Genomic DNA, 27,848 nt, shown 5'->3' with positions numbered 1-27,848 from the left:
TGATCCCCAGCCTAGGTCAAGGCCACTGGCCTTCAAGCTTTCTCAGTTCCCTGACTGCTCCTTTATGGTGCATATCAGAGTTTCCAATTATCCACTCACTTGTTAGTCTTTGATGGATGCCTGCCTCCCCCAGGGGACCACAAGCACCGAGAGGGCAGGAAGCAGGGTTAATTTTTTGTTTTGTTTTATTTTGTTTGGCCGCAGTGTGCGGCATGCAGGATCTCAGTTCCCCGACCAGGGATCGAATCCAGGCCCGCTGCCTTGGGAGCTCGGAGTCTTAACCACTGGCACTAGGGAAGTCCCGAAGCAGGGTTAGTTTTGCTCATCATTGCAACCCGATGCTCAGCACAGTGCCTGGTACATTGCAGATGCACAGTAAATATTTGTTAAATAAATGAATGAGTGACATTCAAAGGAGGTTCTTAGGTGGGGATTTAATGGGTAGTGTCAGTGCCATTGCCTGGGCTCTGGGGGCAGCTGTGAGTCCAGATGTCCTGGCTTCTGCTCAGGGCCCGGTCCACGTCCAGCCTCTGGCCTTGTGCCCAAAGGCCATCCAAGCAAAAGGATGCAGAAGAGGCCTCTCCTAGAGGGAGGTAGTATGGAGGAGGCATTAGGGTGGCCGGGGTCCAGAGCTCCTCCCCACTTTTCCAGTCCTCTAACCTAAATTTTTTAAAGCACTTCCTCCCACTGTCCCCTTATCCTCTCTCTTCTTGTGGCCTTCTCCTCTTCCCTCGCAGAGATTTCCTTCCCCTAAAAATGCATCCCTTCCCACCTCTTCCCCTCCCCTTAGCTGTTTCCCATGGTGTGCTGAGAAACTTCAACATCACTTTCTTAACTGGCAAAGCCCCCAGGAAGAGACGCCCCTGCGTCTGGGCCCAGAGGTTGAGGAGGGAGCCAGGGCCCATGGGAGGCAGAGCAAGGATCTCCTTCTTTGTCCCCTGGCTCAAAACCACCCTGGACACAGACAGCTTCAGCTGAAGAGTGATCCCCAAGACGAGGGGCAAAGATCCAGCCCTGGCCCTGACACAGAAGACAGCACCACTTTCTGCAGAGTATGTGGGAAGGGACATAAGTGGGGGAGGAAAGAATGAACTGCATCTGCTCCGTGTGACCCCACCCCTGGCTGCCTTAATTCTGTCTCTTAGCCGTGCAGTCTCTCTACTGGCCATTCCCACCACCTCCATCCTGCCTTAACTCTCCTGGCTTGGCCCTCTATAAAACCACACCCTCCCCAAGTAAATATATAATCTAACTAAAAGTCACTGTTTGCTGTGGGCAGCTTTAATATGTGTCTCTGCCCGCCCACCCCAACCCTTAAACCATCGTAATATTGACATTTTATTTTATTTTGATTTTATTTTTTCATAATATTGACATTTTAGCATCCCCTTTTCTCCCACTGCTCCCAGGCTCCACTGAATACGGGCAGCAACCCCCTCTTACTTGATCTTGGAGTTGGAGGCTGAGCCAAGAAGGGTTTTCTGGGCTCCCAAGGGCAAGGAGGTGGCCTGAGCCTGCTGCTAGCTGGAGTCTCAGGTCCAAGGAGAAAGCCCAGGGCTCTTCATGAGGCCGGGGAATGTCTGGGGGGGAGAAATGATCCTCCTGAGGTCTGAAGGCTGGGGATTCATGGAGGGAAGGGGCTAGTGCTGGAGGGAAATGGACACAGAGCTGGCCATGGAGGGCAAAATAACCTTTACCTTGGAGACTGAATTCTGCACCAGTCCCTGGCGGGAAGAATATCCCAGGTTGAGACTCTACAGCACAGCTTCTGAGACTAGTGGGGACAGATGCTGAGGTCTGGGCCTGCTGGTCCAGCCAGTCATCCCGGTGCAGGCAGCCATCCAGGGTAGGGACCAGCTGGAGCCCGTGGGGGGAAGGGAAGATGCGGGGGATGTTGGAATCAGGATATCTGAGCCCCAGTCCCAGACTCCCACCCTGTTTATTCCCCTCCAAGACGCAAGCATTTGGCCTCCCCCATGCAGCTCTCACCCCATCCCCCCTCCTTGAAGTGTGGACTTAGACCCCCACAGCCATCCAGCCAGCAATGCTTTACGAGCTTTGGTCTTGGTTCCTGCCCCTGTGACGCAGTTACCGGCAACCAGAGTTTGGAGGCAGGGAAGAGCAGCCCCCCCAGAGCAATCCTCATGATGGGCTGGGGTTTGCTTGCCAGTGGCCCAGAGACCTGTCTCAGGTGCAGCACCTCCTCCCCATCCACCCCCAGCATCACAGAATCCCCAAGGATCTTCACTTCCATCTGCAAGAAGAAAAAGAGAAGAAGAATCAGAGGTTCCTGGGGCCTGCCTCCACCACTTTCTTCAGAGGCAGTCTAGAAAATGCCATACTGAAGATGGCGGAGTAGAAGGACTTGAGCTCACCTCCTCTCACGAAGACACCAAAATCACAACTAACTGCTGAACAACCATCTACGAAAAAAGACTTGAACCTACCGGAGGCAGTCTAGTATGGCAGAAAGAACATGTACTTGAAGAGTCAGCTGGCATCCCCAGCTCACTCTTGACTTGTCACTTACATACTAACTAAGCCTCAGAACTCCCTTCTGAAAAAATGGGGACAAGAATAGCAACTTCTGGGACTTCCCTGGTGGTCTAGTGCTTAAGACTCTGCAATTCTGGGACTTCCCTGGTGGTGCAGTGGTTCAGAATCCGCCTGCCAATGCAGGGGACACGGGTTCGATCCCTGCTCCGGGAAGATCCCACATGTCTCGGAGAAACTAAGCCCATGAGCCACAACTACTGAGCCTGGGCTCTAGAGCCCATGCTCCGCAACAGGAGAAGCCATCGCAATGAGAAGCCCGCGCACCGCAACAAAGACCCAATGCAGCCAAATATATAAATAAAATTATATTTAAAAAAAAAAGACTCTGCGCTTCCACTGTGGGGGGCACGGGTTTGATCCCTGGTCAGGGAAATAAGATCCTGCATGCCAAGCGGGGTGGCCAAAAAAAAAGCAATTTCATGGGACTTTTGTGTGGATTCAATGAGATGACAATGGTAAAGGGATGCCCAATAACTTGGTTCCATTCCCTTCCTCAGATCAGCTCAAGACACCCCTCTCTCAGGACCAGATCTGGCTTACCTGGTGCCACCTCCCATCATCCAGCCGGGGTCCAGCACCCACTGTAAGTTGGGCCCAGTGATTATGAAGCTGGATCTCAGGCCTGCCATCCCGAAATCCCAGCACAAACCAGTCATCCTCTGGGTTGGTATCACCATAAAAAATCACTCCCTCTGGATCCCAGGTCCGAAACTCAAAGGAGGAGGAGGTTCTGGAAGGACACAGAAGGAAAGACTGTGTATGGGGTGTGCTCTTTGAGCATAGACGTGAGGTTGAGGGAGGTGGAGTTCAGGGAGAGAGAAGGACAGGGAGACAGGGAAAAGAGAGGGGCTGGTGCACTGTTTATAATAGCTAAGACATGGAAGCAACCTAAAGGTCCATCGATAGATGAATGGATAAAGAAGATGTGGTACATATATGCAATGGAATATTACTCCGCCATGAAAAAGAATGAAACAAGGACTTCCCTGGTGGTCCAGTGGTTAAGACTCTGAGCTCCCAGTGCAGGGGGCCTGGGTTCGATCCCTGGTCAGGGAACTAGATCCCACATGCGGCAACTAAAGATCTTGAATGCCGCAACGAAGATCCCACATGCTGCAAATAAGACCCGACACAGCCAAATAAATAAATATTTAAGAATGAAACAATACCATCTGCAGCAACATGGATGGACCTAGAGATTATCCTACTAAGTGAAGTAAATCAGACAAAGACAAAATACTATATGCTATCACTTGCAAGTGGAATTTAAAAACTGATACAAATGAACTTATTTGCGAAACAGAAACAGACACACAGACATAAAAAACAAACTCATGGCTACCAAAGGGGAAGGTGGGGAGGGATAAACTGGGAGTTTGGATTAACAGATACAAACTACTATATATAAAGTAGATAAGCAACTTCTGTTGCTTATTCCTTGAAATGTGTCAGCTTACATTTTATCATCTTTTTTTTTTTTTTAATCACATCTTACTACCAAGTTTGATCTCTGCTTTTTGCTTCTGTTTTAGGAGCAATGATCTCAATAAAGAATATTTTTGGAAAAAAAAAAAGATAAGCAACAAGGTCCTGCTGTATAGCACAGGAAACTATATTCAATATCTTGTAATAAACTATAATGCAAAAGAACCTGAAAAAGAATATATATATATATATAACATGTATCATAAATACATATATATATAAAATTCAATCACTTTGCTGTACCCCAGAAACTAACGCAACACTGTAAATCAACTATACTTCAATTAAATAAAGCAAAAAAAAAAAAAAAAGAGAGGAGCTGATGGAGAGAGGGTGAGGTCAGGGGACTAGGTCAAAGAATTAGGTCAACCCCATACTTTATGATCTTGGTGAGGTTAAAGGTCATGATGGTTACAGGTTCTTGTCCAGGGCCATTGCTGAGGTGCAGAGCAGGCCGGTCCTGAGTCCTCTGCCAGGGAGAAAAATAAACAAGCTGAAATGAGACGTGCCAGAGACAGGCAGGAGGGAGAAGCACTGTTACAAGGCCAGAGGAGGAAAGGAAGGAAGACAGCAGAGCTAAAGTGTAGCTCACTTAAACACACACAGGGCTTAGCGCCCTGTCCTGCTCCTGCACCTGTCTGGGGAGAGTATGTCTCACGGCCCATCCTTCATGGCTGGGAGGCAGCAGTAGTAGCAGCAGCAGCGGCAGCCCATGCCATGTGGCCGGTGGATCTCCGCTCTCCATAATCAGCCGCGGTCCTCTCTGCCTCAGACAACTCTGAGGAGAATGCGTGGGGGCAGGCAGCGTCGCACATGGTTGGTGGAGGGTTAAAGGTTGCCCCGGGGGAAGAAGGGGGGCAGGAGACAGGGCCACTGACCCTACGGCCCCTCTGAGGACAAATGCAGTGAGGGACAGAGTTCCTCCACTACCCTCCCCCGCTGCTGAGAAAGTTTCTGAGCTGGGAGAGGACACCTCACTTCCCCTCTCCTTCTAGAGCCTGACCTGGGTCCTCCAAGCCTTCTGCCCACCTGCGGTAAAGGGGCAGTGACAGGGCCAGAGGTCGTGGCCAGGAACCAGGGCTTCACTCAGTTCTCTCCTCCTCCAGGCGCCCGCGGCTCGGAAGCGGAGGGCCGACTCCGTGAGAAACTTTTCTCGGGCTATGATAGCTCGGTGAGGCCGGCGCGGGAGGTGGGAGACCGCGTCGGGGTCAGCGTTGGTCTCAGCCTAGCGCAATTAATCAGCCTGGTGAGGGCGCACGCGGGGAGTTAAGGTCTGGCCCACTAGCCGGCTGGGGGCGTGGCTTTAGGCAGGGCGGGACCCAGGGACCACTGGGGGCGGGGTCCGGGGCGAGGCCAGGCTGGGAGACTGACGGGCGGTTGGTAGAGATTGGGTCGAAATCGGACCAATGGACGACCTGTGGGCGTGGCTGCTGGACGGGCCAGGATTGAGCCGGGCAGGATGATGAACGGGCCTGTGGGCGGATCTCACAGTGGAGCTGGGGCCGATGGACAGGCCGGAGAGCGGACCTGGAGGCGGGGTCACAGGCTGGGGCGGACCTTGGTGCCGGACAGGGTCAATAAACAACAGCGGGCAGAGATTCACTCCGGCCAGGGCCGGGACTGGGACTGGTGAATGAACTGGCGGGCTGTACGGCCAGCAGGAAGTTTACGAGATAGAGGCGGGGCTTAAACCAACGCAGCTTATAGGAGGTGGGGCTTGAACCCAAGAGGGTGCGACTCAGAAAAAGAGGGGAGTTTCCAGGGAGAGTTTACCCACCGAGGCCCTCATTTCTCTACACTGACATCATATCTACCCTTTAAACTTTTCCCTTCTAGAACGAGAAGGATGAGGAGATGAGCACAAAGGTCTACTTAGACCTGGTACGGACACCCCCGCAGGGTGGGAAAGGGCGGGCGTCCCGCTGCCTTTACAATTTTCTCGAATGTCCCGTCCCGCACAGTAAGATTTTTTTTTTCTTTTTTTTGCATCACGACCTCAGAAAACACATTTATAACTGAAACAGAAGCTTCAGGAAACAATACCTATCTTTACTATGGGAGCTGCATTCCATGCGTTTTTCATTCTAAATTTTTTTTTTTTTTAACATTGGTTTGGGGCCACTCATTTGATTCCGGACCTATGAAAAGGGTCGTTAACTGCAGTTTGAAAACCACTGTTTTAGAGGCTAGCGTGCAACCCCCTCGTTTTTACAGAAAGAAGAAACTGGGGCCCGATGAGAGGGAAGGGGAAATTAGTTGATAGGGTCCCAAAGAGTGCAGGTGGAGTCTTAAACAGAGCCCCGGCCTCCAGAACCACAGACCATGCCTGCGCGGCTCTCTTCCCTTGCACTCCCTGCCCGGGCTTCCTTTGCACATCCCAAGACTCCTTCCAGCCTCCAGCCCCAGACGGCCCCTCAGCCTCTGCTTCCCTAAGAGTGGACTGACTACAGGCTGAGCTGGGACCCTGAGGAGCACGAGGGCATCGATTCACTCCGCATCACTGCCGAATCCGTGTGGCTACCAGACGTGGTGCTCCTAAACAAGTAAGGATGTTCCCAAATCTGGGAGGTGGGGCAGGGCCTCCGGAGGGAGGGGCCTGATCCCAGATGAGAAGATTCTTTCCCTGCAGCAATGACGGAAATTTTGATGTTGCTCTGGACATCAGCGTCGTGGTGTCCTCCGACGGCTCCGTGCGCTGGCAGCCCCCGGGAATCTATCGCAGCAGCTGCAGCATCCAGGTGTCCGGGCCCCACCTGGGAAGCTCAAGGCGCTCCTAGAAACCCTCACTCAGACATCCCTCCTCCATTATCCCCATGACCCTCATGTCTCCCTTACCCTTCTGATTTTCCGTTGAGTTTCATCTTCTCTGTCCACTTTCACTGACTTCCAGTCTTCCTCAGTGACACCCCCCTCCATTGTCCATGACCTCCCCACATAACCTTCTTATTCCTCTGTGACTCCACTTCTCTGTGATCTTCCCCTGGTGGTCCCCATCTCCCTAGTGCCCCATATCCTCTGACCCCTGTCTGCCCTGTGACCTCCCCAACTCCCCCAGCCCTGACCAGCTCTCTGGCAGCTCTAGTGACTCTCCACTCCATCCAGGTCACCTACTTCCCCTTTGACTGGCAGAACTGCACCATGGTGTTCAGTTCCTATAGCTATGACAGCTCAGAAGTCAGCCTGCAGACTGGCTTGGGTCCCGATGGGCAGGAGCGGCAGGAAGTGCACATTCATGAAGGCACCTTCATTGGTGAGTGGGCATGGCTCCCATGTCCATGGGCTTTATGATTTCCAGTTTCTAACAGGCTGATAAATATACTCCATCAGTGAGTCCCTGTGGGTTCAGCAAGATAGGTATAACTGTCTGTATTTTGTGGTTATGGAAATTGAGACTTGCTCATTTATTAGAGATGGGCTGTCCAGCCCAGGGACCATAGCTAGCCCCTTATTACATCAGTCCCCCCTGCTCTAGGATGTGGCAGAGAAAGCCATATCTGGGAATTCCCTGGCGGTCCAGTGATTAGGACTCCACACTTTCACTGCTGAGGGCCCGGGTTCAGTCCCTCATTGGGGAACTAAGATCCCACAAGCAGCGCAGTGGCGCGGTGAGGCAAAAAAAAAAAAGAAAACAAAGCCTTATCTGGCACCAACAAAAACAGGTTCCACATCTGTGTCACCTTCTCTTCTCCCCCCTCCACCCCCCAAGAGAATGGTCAATGGGAGATTATTCACAAGGCTTCTCGGCTAATCCAGCCTCCAGTGGATCCTAGGGGAGAGGGGGAAAGACGGCGTGAGGAAGTCACCTTCTACCTCATCATTCGCCGGAAGCCTCTCTTTTACCTGGTCAACGTCATTGCCCCATGCATCCTCATCACTCTTCTGGCCATCTTCGTCTTCTACCTGCCACCAGATGCAGGTAAGGGGGGAAGGGGCCCGGCACTCCTTCTTACCAATAGCTCAGCTTCTTCCTCTTCCCCCATAATACAGGGAAGGTTTTCCTGCCAACTCAAGCCTTCATGAACTGTGCTTCAGCAATCTCACCCAGGTTTTCCTTTCAGGAAGAGCCTTTGCCTCTGCATCCAGATTTCCCCTCCAACCTCAAGCTCTACCTCCCCTCTGCTGCTCACTTCTCCGCACCCAGTAACTTCTGAACTCTTCCCTTCAGAATCCTAGGGTCTCATCCTTGGAACTGCCACTCCTCTGACCAACAAACTCCCAGGCTTAGCTAACGTTTCCTTTCCCTTTCCCCATTCCTGGCATCCTCCCTCCCCCACTTGTCAAATGCCTACTAGTCCCTTAACCTCCTATCTCCCTTGGAAATAACAGCCAACATTTCTCTGGGAGACAGCACAATATGCTAACAGAGTAACCTTGGGCAAATTCCTTAATCTCTTAGTGTCCTAATCTGGAAATAGGACAGTCGTTGTCCCTCCCACATAGGACTATTTTGAGGATTAACTGAGTTAATAGAACTATGCCTGGTACTCTGTAAGCTTTGTGTTAAGTGTAGGTATAGTCTTTTCTAATTTTGAGCACTTGCTATAAGATAATACAAATAATGTGTTACATATATTAACTCAGTTCTAATCTTCACAACTCTGTGAGGTAAGTACTGAATTGTCTTCCCATTTCACAGAGGGTAAGTGAGTTTAAGTCATTCACCTGACATTACACAGAGAGAGGCAGCGTTGCTATTCCAACCCTGGTTAGTACTAGTCTGATTCAGAGACTGATATCCTAAACTCTCGTATTCAAAACATGCTTTCCTGGGAGTTCCCTGGTGGCCTAGTGGTTAGGATTCCGGGCTTTCACTGCTGTGGCCTGAAAAACAAAACAAAACAAACAAAAAACACGCTTTCCTTCTCTCTGTAATCAAGCCCTCTCTCAGTCTAGCGAAGGAGAGTGATGCAGCTCTAGAACACACTTCCACATGTAACTTCTCCTTCTTCCTGGAGCAAGGCAAATCTTGGAACCCAACATTACAGGACTAAAGTAGAACAGACCATAAAAGTTATTTATTTCAATACCTTCCGTGAAGTTTGCAGTGCCTGTTGTATGCCACAGTAATAACCAGCCACCTGGCATATTCTTATATACTTGGTTTCATTTTTAGATCCTTCGATTTGCTATATAGCTCCTGCTACAGGGGTTGGTCCATTCATTCATGCAACAATATTTGTTGAACATCTGTGACGTGCAAGGCACTGGGAATACATCAGTGAATAAAACAGACAAAAATCCCTGGTCTCATGGAGTTTATATTCTAGTGGGGGAGACAGTCAGTAAACATAATAAATAAACCCATTGGACAGTATATTATTACTTTTTAAATTAATTAATTTATTTATTTAGGCTGTGTTGGGTCTTCGTTGCTGCGCAGGGGCTTTCTCTAGATGTGGTGAACAGGGGCTACTCTTCGTTGCAGTGCACGGGCTTCCCACTGCGGTGGCTCCTCTTGTTGTGGAACACGGGATCTAGGCGCACGGGCTTCAGTAGTTGTGGCACACGGGCTCAGTAGTTGTGGCTCGCGGGCTCTAGAGCGCAGGCTCAGTAGTTGTGGCGCACGGGCTTAGTTTCTCCGCGGTATGTGGGATCCTCCCGGACCAGGACTCGAACCCGTGTCCCCTGCATTGGCAGGCGATTCCTAACCACTGTGCCACCAGGGAAGTCCTAGATAGTATATTAGGAGAGGTCAATTCCTAAGAAGGAAAATGAAGTAGGAAAAGGGTTTGGGGAGGATGAGAATGGGGGTAGGGGTTGCAATTTATTTATTTATTTAGACAATTTTATTGAAATATAGTTGATTTACAATGTTGTGTTTCATTTCTGCTGTACAGCAAAGTGACTCAGTTATAGATATATATATTCTTTTTCATATTCTTTTCCGCTATGATTTATCACAGGGGTTGCAATTTAAAAATAGGATGGTCAGTGAATGCCTCACTAAAAAGGGAATGTTTGATCAATATTTGAACAAAGACTTGAAGGAAGTGAGAGAATGACCCTGGTAGATATCTGGGGGAAGAAATTACCAGGAGGAGTTAACAGTGAATGCAAAGGCTCTGAGGTGGCGTGTGCCTTGCATATCCAAGAAATAGCCAATGTAACTGAATGAAGTAAGCAAGAGAGAAAACAGTAGGAGATGTAGTCAGAGAGCTAATGGGAAGGCCTTGTAGACTTCAGTAAGGACTCTTATGCTAAAGGCGATGGGAAGCCACTGGAGTGATATGATCTGATTTACATTTTAACGCGATCAATCTGGCTGCTCTGTTGAGAACAGTCAGCAGGGGGGCAAAGGATGAAGCAAAGAGGAGGCCTTTATAATAACTCAGATCTGAGGTAATGGTGGCTTGTACCAGGATGGTAGTGGTAGATGTGATAAGTCATCAGTTTCAGGATATCTTTTGAAGGTAGAGCCAATAGGGTTTGGTATGGATTGGATATGGGATGCGAGAGAGGAGAGCTGAGAATGACTCAAAGGGATTTGGCCTGAGCCACAGGAAAGATCGAGTTGTCGTTTATGAACTGGGGAACACTATGTGGGGAGTCGGTGGTGAGGGAATTAAGTTTTGGACATGTGAATTTCGAGATGTCTATTGGACACCCAAATGGAGAGGTTAAGTAGGCAGGTGGATACAAGTGTGGAATTTAGGGGAATCAGTCCAGGTTGGAGGTATAAATGTAGGAGTTATTTGCATGCAGTTGGCCCTTCCAAAAGCCTGTCCTTGAGTGAGCTGGAAACACGGTCACTGATTATGCCAGGGAGATTGCTTTCTGGCAAAGCCTAATCCTCCCGCCTTCCCCTCTGTCCCCCAAGGAGAGAAGATGGGGCTCTCGATCTTTGCCCTGCTGACCCTTACTGTGTTCCTGCTGCTGCTGGCAGACAAAGTGCCTGAGACCTCCCTGTCTGTCCCCATCATTATCAAATACCTCATGTTTACCATGGTCCTCGTCACCTTCTCAGTCATCCTTAGCGTCGTAGTCCTCAACCTGCACCATCGCTCACCCTACACCCACCAAATGCCCCTTTGGGTCCGTCAGGTAAGAAGATCTCCTCTCCAACCTGTGTTAACTCTCAATCCTAGTATTTGGCTTTTTGTCCCGGTATCGCTCCTCCCTCCCACCAACTTCAACCTTCCCTTTCACAGACCTGAGGGAGAACTACAACTCCTGGTAGAGTGTCAAAGTGCCAAGGTCTTTGGGTGTTGAAATGTTGCCCAATTAATTTTATCCTCCCATCATTAACATTGCGTAGATCCCAGACTCTCTTCATCAATACTGCCCATCGTGGGTCCCAAGGAAGCATTCTCAGGGTTAGGTACTATCAGGGTGGAAGCCCTCGGAACTTTTCTTTCCAGTCAGGATGCCTCCTAACCCACTTAAGAACTCTTGGGCTGTGTAGTTGCATTTCATCTGTGGGATGCATGCACGCATGCGCAAGAATGGGCACGTGCCGTGGGGGTGGTTGGCGGCTTCCCTTCTGGTCTGAAAGCATAAGAGCCCCCTCCAACACGCCTCTTCTTCTACTCTGCAGATCTTTATCCACAAACTCCCTCTGTATCTGGGTCTGAAGAGACCCAAGCCTGAGAGAGACCAGATACCGGAGCCACCTCCTATACCTCTCAGGGATTCTCCAGGAAGTGGCTGGGGTCGGGGAACAGATGAATATTTCATCCGCAAGCCACCAAATGATTTTCTCTTCCCCAAACCCAACAAGTAGTATCTACTCCCCATCGCCCACGTAGAAGGGAGAGGGAGAACTACAGTTCCCAGAAGACTGTGCGCAGGCAGACGTCCTAAGCTCCTGGAGGATGTCGTGGTTGAGCATCATGGGAGTTGCAGTATCCCTTCTGTTGCCCACTTTGCGGGGAGGTGGGGACTAAAGCGTACGGGAATAGGAGGAATTGCGGAAGGCTAGAGAGGGCGCCGCTGTCAGAGGCAACCTGAAGGGCTCTCTCACGTTTTGAAACCTGGACGGGCGTTGGAGGAGGGAGTTGGGGCGGGGCCTTAGAGCACCCGCGCAGGCCGTCTTTGCGCCCCGGTCGTGGCCAAACAGACTCGCCTCTTTCAGGTTCCAGCCTGAACTGTCTGCCCCGGACCTGCGGCGATTTATCGATGGTCCAAACCGGGCTGTGGGCCTGCCTCCCGAGCTACGGGAGGTCGTTTCCTCAATCAGCTACATCGCTCAACAGCTGCAGGAACAGGAGGACCACGACGCGGTGAGTCCGAAGAGGGTGGGCCAAGGCAAGGCCTGGGTGGCCTTGGCTCCACCCGCAAACTTAGGCTCCGCCCCCAGCACTCGATTTTATTTCTGATTGGAAGTTTGCCTCACTTGGTCCCGCCCCCTGGTTTCCGACTTGTTCTTTACTCACATCCGTCGCCCGCAGTTTCGCTCTCTGCTATTCTGCGGGCCCGCCCTTGTCTCAAAGCCGTGGTAGGAGGACCTGGGTGCGGCACAGGGCCTTGGGGCCGCCTTCCCTGGGGGTCTGGAGCTCAGGAACAGTTTCCTCTTCCTACCCTCAGCTGAAGGAGGACTGGCAGTTTGTGGCCATGGTGGTGGACCGCCTCTTCCTGTGGACCTTCATCATCTTCACGAGCGTCGGTACCCTCGTCATCTTTCTGGACGCCACGTACCACTTGCCCCCTCCCGACCCCTCTCCTTGAGGACGAGAGGGCCGAGACCGAGGTCCTCGGCCAGTTGAATTGAGAGTTAGTTTGGTAGTACTCTCAAGCCCTATCCCTTTCTGCATCTTTTTTTTTTTTTTTTTTTTTAATGTCTGAAACATTTATATTAACATATTTCCATACATATTTCCATACAAATACAAATATAAGATTTTTAGAAATTTCATGTAATGTCTGAAACATTTATATTAACATGTTTCCATACAAATAACCCAATGAAAGTTTAGTATTAGTTGTTTTGTTTGTTTTTTTATACTGCAGGTTCTTATTAGGCATCAGTTTTATACACATCAGTGTATACATGTCAATCCCAATCGCCCAATTCAGCACACCACCATCCCCACCCCACCGCAGTTTTCCCCCCTTGGTGTCCATATGTCCATTCTCTACATCTGTGTCTCAACTTCTGCCCTGCAAACTGGCTCATCTGTACCATTTTTCTAGGTTCCGCATACATGCATTAATATACGATATTTGTTTTTCTCTTTCTGACTTACTTCACTCTGTATGACAGTCTCTAGATCCATCCACGTCTCAACAAATGACTCAATTTCGTTCCTTTTTATGGCTGAGTAATATTCCATTGTATATATGTACCACATCTTCTTTATCCATTCGTCTGTTGATGGGCATTTAGGTTGCTTCCATGACCTGGCTATTGTAAATAGTGCTGCAATGAACATTCGGGTGCATGTGTCTTTTTGAATTACGGTTTTCTCTGGGTATATGCCCAGTAGTGGGATTGCTGGGTCATATGGTAATTCTATTTTTAGTTTTTTAAGGAACCTCCATATTGTTCTCCATAGTGGCTGTATCAATTTACATTCCCACCAACAGTGCAAGAGGGTTCCCTTTTCACCACACCCTCTCCAGCATTTGTTGTTTGTAGATTTTCTGATGATGCCCATTCTAACAGGAGTGAGGTGATACCTCATTGTAGTTTTGATTTGCATTTCTCTAATAATTAGTGATGTTGAGCATCTTTTCATGTGCCTCGTGGCCATCTGTATGTCTTCTTTGGAGAAATGTCTATTTAGGTCTTCTGCCCATTTTTGGATTGGGGTGTTTGTTTCTTTGATATTGAGCTGAATGAGCTGTTTATATATTTTGGAGATTAATCCTTTGTCCGTTGATTCATTTGCAAATATTTTCTCCCATTCTGAGGGTTGTCTTTTCGTCTTGTTTATGGTTTCCTTTGCTGTGCAAAAGCTTTGAAGTTTCATTAGGTCCCATTTGTTTATTTTTGTTTTTATTTCCATTACTCTAGGAGGTGGATCAAAAAAGATCTTGCTGTGATTTATGTCAAAGAGTGTTCTTCCTATGTTTTCCTCTAAGAGTTTTATAGTGTCCAGTCTTATATTTAGGTCTCTAATCCATTTTGAGTTTATTTTTGTGTATGGTGTTAGGGAGTATTCTAATTTCATTCTTTTACATGTAGCTGTCCAGTTTTCCCAGCACCACTTATTGAAGAGACTGTCTTTTCTCCATTGTATATCTTTGCCTCCTTTGTCATAGATTAGTTGACCATAGGTGCGTGGGTTAATCTCTGGGCTTTCTATCTTGTTCCATTGATCTATGTTTCTGTTTTTGTGCCAGTACCATATTGTCTTGATTACTGTAGCTTTGTAGTATAGTCTGAAGTCAGGGAGTCTGATTCCTCCAGCTCCATTTTTTTGCCTCAAGACTGCTTTGCCTATTCGGGGTCTTTTGTGTCTCCATACAAATTTTAAGATGATTTGTTCTAGCTCCGTAAAAAATGCCATTGGTAATTTGATAGGGATTGCATTGAATCTGTAGATTGCTTTGGGTAGTATAGTCATTTTCACAATGTTGATTCTTCCAATCCAAGAACATGGTATATCTCTCCATCTGTTGGTATCATCTTTAATTTCTTTCATCAGTGTCTTATAGTTTTCTGCATACAGGTCTTTTGTCTCCCTAGGTAGGTTTATTCCTAGGTATTTTATTCTTTTTGTTGCAATGGTAAATGGGAGTGTTTCCATAATTTCTCTTTCAGATTTTTCATCATTAGTGTATAGGAATGCAAGAGATTTCTGTGCATTAATTTTGTATCCTGCAACTTTACCATATTCATTAATTAGCTCTAGCAGTTTTCTGGTGGCAGTTTTAGGATTCTCTATGTATAGTATCATGTCATCCGCAAACAGTGACAGTTTTACTTCTTCTTTTCCAATTTGTATTCCTTTTATTTCTTTTTCTTCTCTGATTGCCGTGGCTAGGACTTCCAAAACTATGTTGAATAATAGTGGTGAGAGTGGACATCCTTGTCTCGTTCCTGATCTTAGAGGAAATGCTTTCAGTTTTTCACCATTGAGAATGATGTTTGCTGTGGGTTTGTCATATATGGCCTTTATTATGTTGAGGTAGGTTCCCTCTATGCCCACTTTCTGGAGAGTTTTTATCAGAAATGGGTGTTGAATTTTGTCAAAAGCTTTTTCTGCATCTATTGAGATGATCATATGGTTTTTATTCTTGAATTTGTTAATATGGTGTATCACATTGATTGATTTGCGTATATTGAAGAATCCTTGCATCCCTGGGATAAATCCCACTTGATCGTGGTGTATGATCCTTTTAATGTGTTGTTGGATTCTGTTTGCTAGTATTTTGTTGAGGATTTTTGCATCTATATTCATCAGTGATATTGGTCTGTAATTTTCTTTTTTTGTAGTGTCTTTGTCTGGTTTTGGTATCAGGGTGATGGTGGCCTCATAGAATGAGTTTGGGAGTGTTCCTTCCTCTGCAATTTTTTGGAAGAGTTTGAGAAGGATGGGTGTTAGCTCTTCTCTAAATGTTTGATAGAATTCACCTGTGAAGCCATCTGGTCCTGGACTTTTGTTTGTTGGAAGATTTTTAATCACAGTTTCAATTTCATTACTTGTGATTGGTCTGTTCATATTTTCTATTTCTTCCTGGTTCAGTCTTGGAAGGTTATACCTTTCTAAGAATTTGTCCATTTCTTCCAGGTTGTCCATTTTATTGGCATAAAGTTGCTTGTAGTAGTCTCTTAGGATGCTTTGTATTTCTGCAGTGTCTGTTGTAACTTCTCCTTTTTCATTTCTGATTTTATTGATTTGAGTCCTCTCCCTCTTTTTCTTGATGAGTCTGGCTAATGGCTTATCAATTTTGTTTATCTTCTCAAAGAACCAACTTTTAGTTTTATTGATCTTTGCTATTGTTTTCTTTGTTTCTATTTCATTTATTTCTGCTCTGATCTTTATGATTTCTTTCCTTCTGCTAACTTTGTGTTTTGTTTGTTTTTCTTTCTCTAGTTTCTTTAAGTGTAAGGTTAGATTGTTTACTTGAGCTTTTTCTTGTTTCTTTAGGTAGGCTTGTATAGCTATAAACTTCCCTCTTAGAACTGCTTTTGCTGCATCCCATAGGTTTTGGGTCGTCGTGTTTTCATTGTCATTTGTCTCTAGGTATTTTTTGATTTCCTCTTTGATTTCTTCAGTGATCTCTTGGTTATTTAGTAATGTATTGTTTAGCCTCCATGTGTTTGTCCTTTTTACGTTTTTTTCCCTGTAATTCATTTCTAATCTCATAGCGTTGTGGTCAGAAAAGATGCTTGATATGATTTCAATTTTCTTAAATTTACTGAGGCTTGATTTGTGACCCAAGATGTGATCTATCTTGGAGAATGTTCCGTGCGCACTTGAGAAGAACGTGTAATCTGCTGTTTTTGGATGGAATGTCCGATATATATCAATTAAATCTATCGGGTCTATTGTGTCATTTAAAGCTTCTGTTTCCTTATTTATTTTCATTTTGGATGATCTGTCCATTGGTGTAAGTGAGGTGTTAAAGTCCCCCACTATTATTGTGTTACTGTCGATTTCCTCTTTTATAGCTGTTAGCAGTTGCCTTATGTATTGAGGTGCTCCTATGTTGGGTGCATATATATTTATAATTGTTATATCTTCTTCTTGGATTGATCCCTGGATCATTATGTAGTGTCCTTCCTTGTCTCTTGTAACATTCTTTAATTTAAAGTCTATTTTATCTGATATGAGTATAGCTACTCCAGCTTTCTTTTGATTTCCATTTGCATGGAATATCTTTTTCCATCCCATCACTTTCAGTCTGTATGTGTCCCTAGGTCTAAAGTGGGTCTCTTGTAGACAGCATATATATGGGTCTTGTTTTTGTATCCATTCAGCCAGTCTATGTCTTTTGGTTGGGGCATTTAATCCATTCACGTTTAAGGTAATTATCGATATGTATGTTCCTATGACCATTTTCTTAATTGTTTTGGGTTTGTTTTTGTAGGTCCTTTTCTTCTCTTGTGTTTCCCACTTAGAGAAGTTCCTTTAGCATTTGTTGTAGAGCTGGTTTGGTGGTGCTGAATTCTCTTAGCTTTTGCTTGTCTGTAAAGCTTTTGATTTCTCCATCAAATCTAAATGAGATCCTTGCCGGGTAGAGTAATCTTGGTTGTAGGTTCTTCCCTTTCATCACTTTAAGTATATCATGCCACTCCCTTCTGGCTTGCAGAGTTTCTGCTGAGAAATCAGCTGTTAACCTTATGGGAGTTCCCTTGTATGTTATTTGTCGTTTTTCCCTTGCTGCTTTCAATAATTTTTCTGTGTCTTTAATTTTTGCCACTTTGATTACTATGTGTCTCGGCGTGTTTCTCCTTGGGTTCATCCTGTATGGGACTCTCTGCGCTTCCTGGACTTGGGTGGCTATTTCCTTTCCCATGTTAGGGAAGTTTTCGACTATAATCTCTTCAAATATTTTCTCTGGTCCTTTCTCTCTCTCTTCTCTTTCTGGGACCCCTATAATGCGAATGTTGTTGCGTTTAATGTTGTCCCAGAGGTCTCTTAGGCTGTCTTCATTTCTTTTCATTCTTTTTTCTTTATTCTGTTCCGCAGCAGTGAATTCCATCATTCTGTCTTCCAGGTCACTTATCCGTTCTTCTGCCTCAGTTATTCTGCTATTGATTCCTTCTAGTGTAGTTTTCATTTCAGTTATTGTATTGGTCATCTCTGTTTGTTTGTTCTTTAATTCTTCTAGGTCTTTGTTAATCATTTCTTGCATCTTCTCAATCTTTGCCTCCATTCTTATTCCAAGGTCCTGGATCATCTTCACTATCATTATTCTGAATTCTTTTTCTGGAAGGTTGCCTATCTCCACTTCATTTAGTTGTTTTTCTGGGGTTTTTTCTTGTTCCTTCATCTGGTACATAGCCCTCTGCCTTTTCATCTTCTCTATCTTTCTGTAACTGTGGTTTTTGGTCCACAGGCTGCAGGATTATAGTTTTTCTTGCTTCTGTTGTCTGCCCTCTGGTGGTTGAGGCTATCTAAGAGGCTTGATGGGAGACTCTGGTGGTGGGTAGAGCTGACTGTTGCTGTGGCGGTCAGAGCTCAGTAAAACCTTAATCCACTTGACTGTTGATGGGTGGGGCTGGGTTCCCTCCCTGTTGCTGTGGCGGTCAGAGCTCAGTAAAACCTTAATCCACTTGACTGTTGATGGGTGGGGCTGGGTTCCCTCCCTGTTGGCTGTTTTGCCTGAGGCAACCCAACACTGGAGCCTACCCGTGCTCTTTGGTGGGGTTAATGGCAGACTCTGGGAGGGCTCACACCAAGGAGAACTTCCCAGAACCTCTGCTGCCAGTGTCCTTATCCCCACGGTGAAACAGAGCCACCACTCGCCTCTGCAGGAGACCCCCCAACACCAGCAGGTAGGTCTGGTTCAGTCTCCCCCAGGCTCACTGCTCCTTCCCCTGGGTCCTGATGCACACATTACTTTGTGTGTGCCCTCCAAGAGTGGGGTCTCTGTTTCCCCCAGTCCCGTCAAAGTCCTGCAATCCAATTCCCACTAGGCTTCAAAGTCTGATTCTCTAGGAATTCCTCCTCCCGTTGCCTGACCCCCAGGTTGGGAAGCCTGACGAGGGGCTCAGAACCTTTACTCCAGTGGGTGGACTTCTGTGGTATAAGTGTTCGCCAGTCTGTGAGTCACCCACCCAGCAGTTACGGGGTTTGATTTTACTCTGCTTGCGCCCCTCCTACCGTCTCACTGTGGCTTCTCCTCTGTCCTTGGACGTGGGGTATCCTCCTTGGTGAAGTCCAGGGTCTTCCTGTCAATGATGGTCCAGCAGTCAGTTGTGATTCTGGTGCTCTCGCAAGAGGGAGTGACAGCACGTCCTTCTACTCCGCCATCTTGGTTAATCTCCTCCCCTTTCTGCATCTTAACTCCTTCACTAGGAGTCCAATCCTCTCATCATTTCGTTTCTAGGGAGGAAGCCCAAGTGGGACTGGGCAGATGGGGAGCTTGGGCCCACCTGAAATGCACTATCCGCTTATTTACTCTTTGGCTTCTTGAAGAAGCTCCATTGGATATTCACACCTAGGTTGGCAATGAATGGAACAAAGAACAATCGCTAGCTTGTAAGCCTTCTGAGGGCAGGAACTATGTCTGTTCACTGTAATATCCCCAGCACCTAGCACAGATCCTAACCTATATGGCCGCTACCTCTGGTTGAATGAATAGGGAAATTTTTTTCTGTAAGGAAATACACTAATATCGCTTATATTTGCATGTTGGGGACTATTGGTCGTTTTTTCTTTGTTTTTACCTTTCTGTAGTTTATTGTATTTTGTAGTATGTATTATCATTAGGATAAAAAAAGTTATTTCTGAAAGGATACATTTGTAATGAGGATAAAAAAGCACACTGTAAAAACCTCAAGTTCCAGCTTTGGTGCTCAAACTTTGGACAAGCTACTAAACTGCTCTGTGCCTCAGTTTCCCCATCTGTAAAATGAAGCTAATAATAGTATCTGCTCCCTAGTCTGAGGATCATATGAGAAGATGAGAACAAAAGCATTATGCAGTATACATCAGAGGTTACAAACTGGTGTGTTTTGTTTGGCCCATGTTGTTGGCCAGCAGAATTTAAAATTTGAATTGGTTTGCTACTATTAAAATGTGGATATTTCACAGAGAAATTTGGATTTCTGGCTTCTCTTGAAACTTTTTAAGAACTACAGTAGCACCAGGTCTGATTCCCCTGTTGGCAGCAACCTGCTAGAGCTGATTAGTGGCTGCCCACTCTGGTCAAGGTATTTGTACCAGAATTCCTCAAAGGCCCCACCCACCTGACCACTCATTTTACTTGCCCATCCCTGCATAACACTAGACAAAATACAGGGGAGGGGAGGAGGGACAGGGAGTTGAAGCCCGTGGGAGGCCAGGAGTGGAACAAGAAAGGGTGCTGGTGTCTCTTATGGCCATCACACATTTTGTGCCTCAGTTTCCTTTCAGTTTGGAGAAAAGGCTTCATCTGGGAGATGAAGATCTTGTGCCCAGCAGACTGTGTTAATGTTTCTGCCTGGAGGTCAGAGCAAAGTCAGCTTGAGCCTAGTGGCTGCAGCAATTACAATGAAGTACCTAGGGTCAACAGGCTCTCACACCTACTCAACTGCTGGAAGTTGTTGTCCTAAGAGGGAGAATAGGGCTACAACTTGTAGGGATCCCTGTGGGACAAGGTTAGCATGTCCCTGTCCAGCCAGACCCACCAGCCACGCCAATAATTGCACCTGGCATCCCACTGTGGAGCACAGTTCGTTTGTCTTGTTGGTTTATTGGCCTAGAGAGTTGGACACACACACAAATGCGGAGATAAATATTGGTCAGTTTCTCTAAATCTGGGTCCTCACTACGTATAGAGCTAGAGTCTGTAGAATTCTAAATCTTGCGTGCTGTGGCACAGAACCAGTGGCCTTTCCACTCCACCGTCACCCTTCTTCCCAGGGAACATGGGGAAAGAGGGCACAAACTGACAAGACTTGATAATTTTCAAAAGACAAAGTTGCAAAATCCCAAATTTCCAACATGTGAAATTCACAGTATTCAAGTTCCCCAACTCAGATACATGTATTTTAATCGCCATTTCACCACAATCTCCTTTGTTGCCCAGAACCACCAAATTCTGGAAACTATTTTCCTAAATCATATTTTCAAAAAAATAAATGTCTACAGTCTCAGTTCTCCCAAAATGTCCATGGTTTTAGAATTTTGACCTGTTCTGAAATTCAAATTCCCTGGTCCATCCTCAACCCCTTCCATCTCTGTGCCTTTTTGCCTCAGAGGAGTGCAGGTTAAGGATATAGGGGGACTGTTAACGCATCTGCCCCCTGCCTCCAAGGCCTTCCTCAGTCTCTCTTATGGTTCCGCTGTGTGTGTGTGTGTGTGTATATATATATATATATATATATATATATATATATAATATATATATAATTTGTGTGTAGATATATATGTATTCTTTATTATGTACTTTTTTCCGCAGTTTTTCTAAAGTGCCAGAAACAAGATTTGTGGGAATTTTTTTAGTGATTTTTTTTTTTTTTTTTTTTTTTTGCAGATCTTCTCAGACCAGGGCTCGAACCCGCGTCTCCTGCATTGGCAGGCAGATTCTCAACCACTGCGCCACCAGGGAAGCCCTCTCCCAGATCCTTTGTCCTTCATCAACACAGCAACCACCAGAAGCCCTCCACCTTAATACAACCCCCCACCTTTCCCCCAACCTCCAAGTCTCCTCCGTCTGTCCTCTCTTCCCAGGGCCCCATCCCTCCCAGTTATCCACTACTTCCCAAACCCCAAACCAGCCCCAAGCCCCTGAACTTCGTGAGAATCTAGGCCTCAACCAAGGCTCTGTCCTCCAAAGGACCCCAGGCCCTTCAAAAGACTGTAGAGTTTCCAGAAACCCAGGCCTTACCCCAAATCCAGGCCTCCACAAGAACCCAGGCCTTACCCGAGACCCAGGTCTCCACAAGAACCCAGGCCTTACCCGAGAGCCAGGCCTCCCCAAGAACCCAAGCCTTGCTCAAGATCCAGGACTCCACAAGCTTCCAGGCCTTACCCAAGACCCTTATCTCTGCAAGAATCCAAACCTTTCCCAAGACTCTGACCTTCAGAAGAATCCAGTCATTACCCAAGGTTCTGGCTCCCAGAAGAGCTTAGGTTCTACTCGAGATGGACGTTTCTTTAAAAGCCCATATCTCCCCCAACCCTCTGGTCTCCACAAGAACACACCGTTTCTCCAAACTTCTGACATTCAGAGGAGCTCAGGCTTTATGCATGATTGTGGAGTCTATAGGAATCTAGAACGAAACCAAGAGACTGTACTCTATAAAAGTCAAGAGCTCTCCCAAAGAACTGACCTCCATAATAGCCCACACCCTTCTCAAGATTCTGGATGTTACAAGAGTACAGGTAGTGCCCAAGATCCAGGAGTCTCTAGGAGTCCAGACTTTACCCAAGATTCTGGGCCACAGAAGAGTCCATACCTTGCCCAAGACTCTGGAGTCAACAAGAGCTCAGGCCTTTGCCAGGAATCTGGCCTCCATAAGAGCCCAGGCCTTGTGCAAACCCCTCGCCTCCATAAGGGCTCAAGCCTTACCCGAGACTCAGGAGACTACAAGAATCCAGGTCTTACCCAAGATTCTGGAGTCTGCAGGAGCCAAGGCCTTACACAAGATTCTGACCTCCATAAGAATCCAGGCCTAACCCAAGCCACTGAAGTCAAAAGGAGATGTGGCCTTACCCAAGATGCTGGAATTTACAGGAGCTCAGAACATACCCACGACCCTAACTTCCACAAGTACTCAGGAATTAATCGAGATCCTGGCCCCCATAAGGGTCCAGCCCTTACTCAAGACTCTGGCTCATCCAAGAGATCAGGCCTCCATAACAACTCATGCCTTACCCCAAATCCAGGCCTCCACAAGAACCCTCTAGGAACTGACTCTGTCCAAGCTTTGGGCCCACATCAGACCCGAAAGTTATTTAGATCTGAGGCAGGTCCTCGAAAGGAGGATGCAGGGCAGCACACACCAGGGACTTCTGTCCCACCCAGTCAGAACTCCTGCTCTCCCAAGGCTCAGGTGACCTACAATGACCTGCAAACCTTCTCAGAGGTAACTGTGCTGATTGAGCTGCAATCATCCTCCCGGCGAGCAGGCGGCCAAGACTGGGTGTGCCACCCCATGGATACAGTTCCTCCAGCCTGCCAGAACTATCGCCAGATGTCTACGCCTCCCAAGACCAGCTGGAAGCCCTACTGTCCTGGGTCAGGCACCCGGCTAGGGCATGGGGTCTTTGACGCCCGCCAGAGACCGTTCAGAGCGGCTAGGGACAAGTGCGAAGCTCTGTCTCCCAGGCGCCTTCACTGAGAGACATCCAACAACTCACCGGAGACCATCAAGGAGTGGGGATATCAGTGTGTGATGAGAAACTTAGAGAAAGAGGGGACAGACATGCATGAGGGATAAAGAGACAAGAGAAGTGTTCTGTGGTTGTGTGAGGACATCCACCCCAGCCCCATCCCACAGGGCCTGATGAGGACCTAAACTATCCCTGCTTTCCCTCCATCGCTGTCTAGCTAAATCCGCTATCCCCAAGGCCCTAGAGCTGCATTGTCAATTACAGTAGCCACTAGCCAAATATGCCTATTAGAATATAAATTAGTTAAAATTAAGGAAAAGTAATTCTGTTAAAAATTAAGTTAAAAAGTTAAAAATTCTCTTCCTCAGTAAACAGAATTTCCCTGGCGTCCAATTCTGTTCCCTGGTGGTCCAGTTGTTGGGACTTGGCGCTTTCACTGCTGTGGCCGCGGTTCAATCCCTGGTCGGGGAACTCAGACCCTGCAAGCTTCATGGCTTGGCCAAAAAAGAAAAAAATTCTGTTCCTCAGTGTCATGATCTTCTAAGTGCTCAGTAGTCACATGGAGCTAGCGGATACTGCATTGGACGGCACAGATTTAGAACGTTTCCATCATCATGGAAAATGTTATTGGAGAGCAGTGCTTTAGAGTTTAGAGCAATTTTCCTTTCCCTGTCACCCACCCCCAGCATCTTAAAGCTCCCCCAGAGCCCAGAGAACTTAGTTCTTCTTAGGGTGGCTCAGAAGCCACCCTCTGGGGAGGAGGTAAGATGTAGGCATGGACACCCAACGCCTGATTTCCCCAGACTGTGAGAAAGAGCCCAGGCTTCAGTTTTCCTGATCTGGTCTCTTGGGTCACGACCAGAGGTATGGAAACTTGCCTCCCCCGTTTTGGGCTGTGTTTGGGGCTCGTGGTTACTGAGGGAGAAGACCTCTCTTGGTCAGTGACTAGGAAACCTTGTGTTTTAGGCTCCCCAAATTGAGCCTTGGATTCTGACGGTGCCCTCCTTCATAGGCCTCTAATTTTCTCGAGGTGTCTCCACTTAATTTTCTTGCCCATGGACTTAGGCCTAGTTCACTGTGGAGACAGACCCCTGGGAAAAAGGAATGTAAGAATTCCTGGTCCAGCATGCATTGGTCTAATCTGTGAGCGTATCTCTGGTGTCCTATCTTTCTGTCCTATTATTCTGGCTCCTAGTTTCAGCCTGGACTTAAGCTGTGTCCATGATAGCACTGGCCGCTGAGAGCAATTTCCTTCCCCTCATAATTTCTCATTGCCCTGCCCTAGCCCAGCTGGAGTTTCCTCTGGACTTGATTTTCAGTCCTGATAACTCTTCTGTATACACACATAAGCTGCGAGATTGCAAAGTGTTTTCCCTGCCACCACTTGTGTGTCTGAGGTGGGCAACACTAATATGTCCCTTCCCTGAGTCAGATGTCCATCCCTGGGTCACTACAGGCACACTATCGGTGTGTTCTTGTCTAACATTACCACCACCGATTCCAAGGAGATACGTCCCAGCAGGAGAGCCCATTTCCAACACCTCTCTGGCTCAGCTCTGACCTTGGACAAGTCATGTGCAACCTTTCTAGGCTTGCAGTCTCACCTCTAAAATGAAGTTATAATTGCATGCAAGAACGCTTCTAGATTTAAATGACCAGGGCTCCTCTACTCCCAAGTGAGATGTGGAGTCCCCTATTTCTCCGCATGCCCTAGTGTATGTCCCTCATTATTGTTTGCTATTCAGATCCATCCTATTAGGCCTCTGTTCTAACCCCAAGGAGTTCGGCGCCGGGCGGCCGAATGGGTCGAGATGCTGCCCGTGCGGCGCCCTCTGACCACCTCCGCCTCCCTCACTGTGCTGGCCGAGGCCTCGTACCGGCGGGCCCCGGCTCCCAGCTCAGCCCTGCTCGTCCGCTCCTCCCAGCCCCTGCCCGACGTCCAGGCTACCGAGCACCTTCCGCCCCGGCCCACCTTCATGCCACTCAGCCAGGACCCGGGGGGCAATGCCAGCTACCAGGTGTATGACAGCCTGGAGCTGAAGCGGCAAGTGCAGGAGAGCCGAGCGCGGGCCAACTCGCTGCCGCCTTCCACCTCGGCCTCGAGGCCCCCTCTGCACGGGCGCCAGACTGGGAAAATGAACTGACCAGCAGCAAACGGGGGCGGGGGCGGGGGGCGGCAGGGCATGGAGAGAGGAATAAAGAGCGCCAGAGTCCAGGAAACATTGGTGGTCTGTGGCTTGGAAGCGCCACTCCTTCTGCCAGCCTGGGTCCCTGCCCTTGGCTTCCTGCAATAAGAAGCCAGTGTCCTCTTCTTGGCCTGAGGGTCCCCTTGGTTTAGTGGCCACAGTCCTGCCAGCAAGCCCCTCCTGGTCCTATACCATGCACTAAGGAGATCTGCAGCTGCAGACTCCAAACCACTGGTCTCTGGGCACCTCCTCTGTGTCTCAGCTGTCCCTGTCCCCAGAGAGCCTCATACAAGAAGCTGCTTCCAAACTGGGAGGTTCCACATCTGGGCAGGTCCAGCTCCACGCCCAGTGAAGGGCATGAAGAAGGCTGAGGCTCTGGACTCCAGCCAGGCCTTCCCCAGGGCTCTGAGGCCAAGGTCCTCCTAGTCTCAGGAGGGGCCAAGAGATGGAATGTGTCATTTGAACAAGTGAGTCAGCGGGCGGTGAGCGAATGATTGACCGCTCGAGGGGAGGTGTGCCGGCCTCCGGGCCCTGTTTGACTGTCCAGGCTCAGCTTACCTGATTACCTGGTTACCAGGGAATGCCACCCTGGGCCCTCCTTTTCCTCCTCCTCCCTCATTGTGACCCCACCACCTGCCCCATTATGACCCAGTCCTTCTCCCCCTCCCCCACCAGAGGAGTCTGGCTCCCAGTGACTATGTGGAGGCCGGGGGGCCCAGGCAGTCCTGGGACCCACGGCCATGGGTGAGCAAACCCACTACCGAGCCCAGCCGTGCTCTGGCACCAACCCCAGGAAATGCCAGGACCTAGGAGACTCAATTCTTCTGATCCTGGGCAGCTTCATCTTGCTCAACGTGGGGATCAAGGTGGTGACTCTGGTCAGGGCAGGATCTGGGAAGCGGGGTTGGGGGAGCCCTGGGGTCTTGAAGGGGCTGAGGTGGGAGGGCTGCTGGGGTGTGGCCGGACAAGGGTTGGATTTCAGGGCTCACCCTGCTCCCGGCCTCCCCTCTCCCCTGCTTCCCTCAGATCTGGAGGCATTTGAAGAGCTCCTTGTGGACACTTTTCAATCATATTTTCCCCAAAGGTGAGTGGGCGCCAGCGTGGGCTCAGGGGATGTGGGCCTGTCCCCTTTCTTCTATCCCTGCCTCGATTCTCAGCCCCTCAGGAACCCAGGCCCTGTCCCATCTCGCCTTTCCCCGCAGACAAGCAAGCCAGCTGTGTAGGCAGCCATCGCATGTGCGTGCGCTGCTCCGTGGATCCCAAGAACCTGTGCTCAAGAGTTCCTTCCCGCTTCCGCCATCGCCCAAGCTTCCTGCTCGGGCACCCAAACCACCTTGACTCGTGGATACCAGTCACAAAACATGAGAAGGCTTCTGGGTGCTGCTGGAGGCCGCCTCAGTGTGGACGGGCTGGGGCTCCCATGGAGGCTCCACGGGGACTGTGGAAGGAGGGGGTAGTGGGCGCTGGCGAGGCCCCTCCGGTCACAGCCTTAACGTCCCGAGCCACCTTTTGCTACAGGCAAGAGACATCTTCCAAGCTCCGCAGGATGAGCAAGGTGGATGTGCTTCCACTCCGCCTGCCCCAAGAGAGCAAGACGAAGACCCCAGACTATGACCCAGCCCAGGCCCCAGCCCGGGCCCAAACCCGCCCCCCAGTTCAGCCCCCTGCGCATGCTCCTGCCAAGGCCCAGACCTTCTCCTCAGCCCACCCCCCTGAGCACACCCGCCCCCAGGCCCAGACCCCCTGCCCAGCCCTCACCCCGAGCGCAGCCCTGCCCAGGTCCATGGCCCTGAGCATACCTCAGCCCATACCCCAGCCCAGGCCCAAGCCCAGGGCCCCTCAAATGCCTCAGCCCAGTCCCTGGGCCACACTTCTGTCGGCACCCTGACCCATGCTCATCTGATCTATACCCATGCCAACACTCTGGTCCCTCCCCCACCTTCGGCCCCAGTTCCTCCCCCAACTTCTGCCCCTGCTACTACTCCTGCCCTAGCCCCTACACCAGCCCCTGTCCCGATCTCTGCCACAACCTCTGTCCCAGTGCTGGTCATGGCCCTGACGACCACTCCAGTCCCTTCCACCACCCCTACCCCCACCCTAGCTTCTATTCCCTCTACCTTGTCTGCCTTCAGCCAAGGCCTCTCCTCCGGCCAGGTGGTCTACAATGCCCGCAGGGTAAAGCAGAACGTGGTCCATGTGTGTCCCCCTCAGAACTCTGGGTACTCCAGAAAGGACTTGGATACCGTCTCCAGGCCCCAAGAGGGGCATGGTCTGGTGAGCTCTGGTACAGCTGAGCAAACACTGAAGCAATGTAGTGGGGACAGTGCCAAGCCCTCCACTGGATCCATACTGGGTTACCTGGAGTTGGGGAATATGGAATGGAAGATCTCAAATGATGCCAAAGACAAATTTGTGCAGTCCAAGACCTTCCCTTACTGCAGCTTCCATCCTTGCAGTTCTGAGAAGAGAAACACGGACCCCCAGGCTCCAGTCTACCCCAAATTCCTGGTGTACTCCAAGGATGCTGCACCTTCTCAACCTTGCTTCCATTCTCCAACCAGTGCCCAGAGCTCACCATGCGCCATGCCTCCACCATGCACTCTTTCTCTGCCTCTTGTTTCTCCCAGATCCTTTGTCCTTCATCAACACAGCAACCACCAGAAGCCCTCCGCCTTAATACAACCCCCCACCTTTCCCCCAACCTCCAAGTCTCCTCCGTCTGTCCTCTCTTCCCAGGGCCCCATCCCTC

General features: G+C 48.8%; 5 protein-coding genes across 9 annotated transcripts; 4 read left to right on the top strand and 1 right to left on the bottom strand.

Annotated features, from left to right (window-relative positions):
- Nucleotides 1–167: 167 nt before the first annotated feature.
- On the bottom strand, nt 168–5,261 carry SHBG (sex hormone binding globulin). Of its 5 annotated transcripts, none has more exons than XM_059907644.1 (7): nt 5,045–5,261; nt 4,419–4,510; nt 3,097–3,286; nt 2,093–2,254; nt 1,698–1,857; nt 1,444–1,580; nt 168–583 (listed from the first exon to the last, which is right to left on the bottom strand). In XM_059907644.1, the coding sequence occupies exons 2-7, from the start codon at nt 4,445–4,447 to the stop codon at nt 506–508; spliced, it is 756 nt and encodes a 251-aa protein (XP_059763627.1). In that variant the 5' UTR covers nt 4,448–4,510; nt 5,045–5,261; the 3' UTR covers nt 168–505. The 5 variants fall into 5 exon arrangements, with proteins under 5 accessions (XP_059763627.1, XP_059763625.1, XP_059763624.1 ...); XM_059907642.1 differs by having other exon boundaries at nt 5,071–5,158; XM_059907641.1 differs by lacking the exon at nt 5,045–5,261 and adding an exon at nt 4,676–5,026 and having other exon boundaries at nt 2,183–2,254.
- Nucleotides 4,829–6,404, top strand: LOC132354581 (acetylcholine receptor subunit beta-like). The gene is made up of 4 exons (XM_059906443.1): nt 4,829–4,832; nt 5,037–5,287; nt 5,878–5,922; nt 6,256–6,404. The coding sequence occupies exons 1-4, from the start codon at nt 4,829–4,831 to the stop codon at nt 6,277–6,279; spliced, it is 324 nt and encodes a 107-aa protein (XP_059762426.1). The 3' UTR covers nt 6,280–6,404.
- On the top strand, nt 6,364–11,776 carry LOC132354580 (acetylcholine receptor subunit beta-like). Its single transcript, XM_059906442.1, has 7 exons — nt 6,364–6,369; nt 6,478–6,584; nt 6,671–6,779; nt 7,144–7,291; nt 7,748–7,957; nt 10,859–11,082; nt 11,576–11,776. The coding sequence occupies exons 1-7, from the start codon at nt 6,364–6,366 to the stop codon at nt 11,759–11,761; spliced, it is 990 nt and encodes a 329-aa protein (XP_059762425.1). The 3' UTR covers nt 11,762–11,776.
- On the top strand, nt 11,766–23,306 carry LOC132355338 (uncharacterized protein SPEM3-like). The gene is made up of 3 exons (XM_059907624.1): nt 11,766–11,828; nt 12,113–12,260; nt 21,112–23,306. The coding sequence occupies exons 2-3, from the start codon at nt 12,157–12,159 to the stop codon at nt 22,919–22,921; spliced, it is 1,914 nt and encodes a 637-aa protein (XP_059763607.1). The 5' UTR covers nt 11,766–11,828; nt 12,113–12,156; the 3' UTR covers nt 22,922–23,306.
- Nucleotides 23,307–25,839: 2,533 nt separating this feature from the next.
- Nucleotides 25,840–27,080, top strand: LOC132354579 (uncharacterized protein SPEM3-like). The gene is made up of 3 exons (XM_059906441.1): nt 25,840–25,843; nt 26,037–26,183; nt 26,302–27,080. The coding sequence occupies exons 1-3, from the start codon at nt 25,840–25,842 to the stop codon at nt 26,985–26,987; spliced, it is 837 nt and encodes a 278-aa protein (XP_059762424.1). The 3' UTR covers nt 26,988–27,080.
- The last annotated feature ends 768 nt before the right edge of the window (nt 27,081–27,848 follow it).

Source organism: Balaenoptera ricei, chromosome 20 (assembly GCF_028023285.1).
Source record: "Balaenoptera ricei isolate mBalRic1 chromosome 20, mBalRic1.hap2, whole genome shotgun sequence".
In the NCBI taxonomy this organism is placed as follows: Eukaryota; Metazoa; Chordata; class Mammalia; order Artiodactyla; family Balaenopteridae; genus Balaenoptera; species Balaenoptera ricei.
This window is presented reverse-complemented; position numbering and strand designations above follow the sequence as displayed.

Bases quoted from the DNA above. Each gene is read 5' to 3' on its own strand.
- LOC132354579 (XM_059906441.1), top strand. The intron at 26,184-26,301 runs GTGAGTGGGCGC...CTTTCCCCGCAG, and splicing joins CAATCATATTTTCCCCAAAG to ACAAGCAAGCCAGCTGTGTA.
- LOC132355338 (XM_059907624.1), top strand. From the start codon at position 12,157: ATGGTCCAAACCGGGCTGTGGGCCTGCCTCCCGAGCTACGGGAGGTCG. The intron at 12,261-21,111 runs GTGAGTCCGAAG...TTTTTTTTGCAG, and splicing joins AACAGGAGGACCACGACGCG to ATCTTCTCAGACCAGGGCTC.
- LOC132354581 (XM_059906443.1), top strand. The intron at 5,288-5,877 runs GTGAGGGCGCAC...TTTCCCTTCTAG, and splicing joins TAGCGCAATTAATCAGCCTG to AACGAGAAGGATGAGGAGAT. The intron at 5,923-6,255 runs GTACGGACACCC...TCGTTTTTACAG, and splicing joins CAAAGGTCTACTTAGACCTG to AAAGAAGAAACTGGGGCCCG.
- SHBG (XM_059907640.1), bottom strand. From the start codon at position 4,786: ATGGAGAGCGGAGATCCACCGGCCACATGGCATGGGCTGCCGCTGCTG. The intron at 1,858-2,092 runs GTAACTGCGTCA...CACGGGCTCCAG, and splicing joins CCTCCAAACTCTGGTTGCCG to CTGGTCCCTACCCTGGATGG. The intron at 584-1,443 runs GTAAGAGGGGGT...ACCTCCCTCTAG, and splicing joins GCCTCCAACTCCAAGATCAA to GAGAGGCCTCTTCTGCATCC.
- LOC132354580 (XM_059906442.1), top strand. The intron at 7,292-7,747 runs GTGAGTGGGCAT...CCACCCCCCAAG, and splicing joins TCATGAAGGCACCTTCATTG to AGAATGGTCAATGGGAGATT. The intron at 7,958-10,858 runs GTAAGGGGGGAA...CTGTCCCCCAAG, and splicing joins CTACCTGCCACCAGATGCAG to GAGAGAAGATGGGGCTCTCG.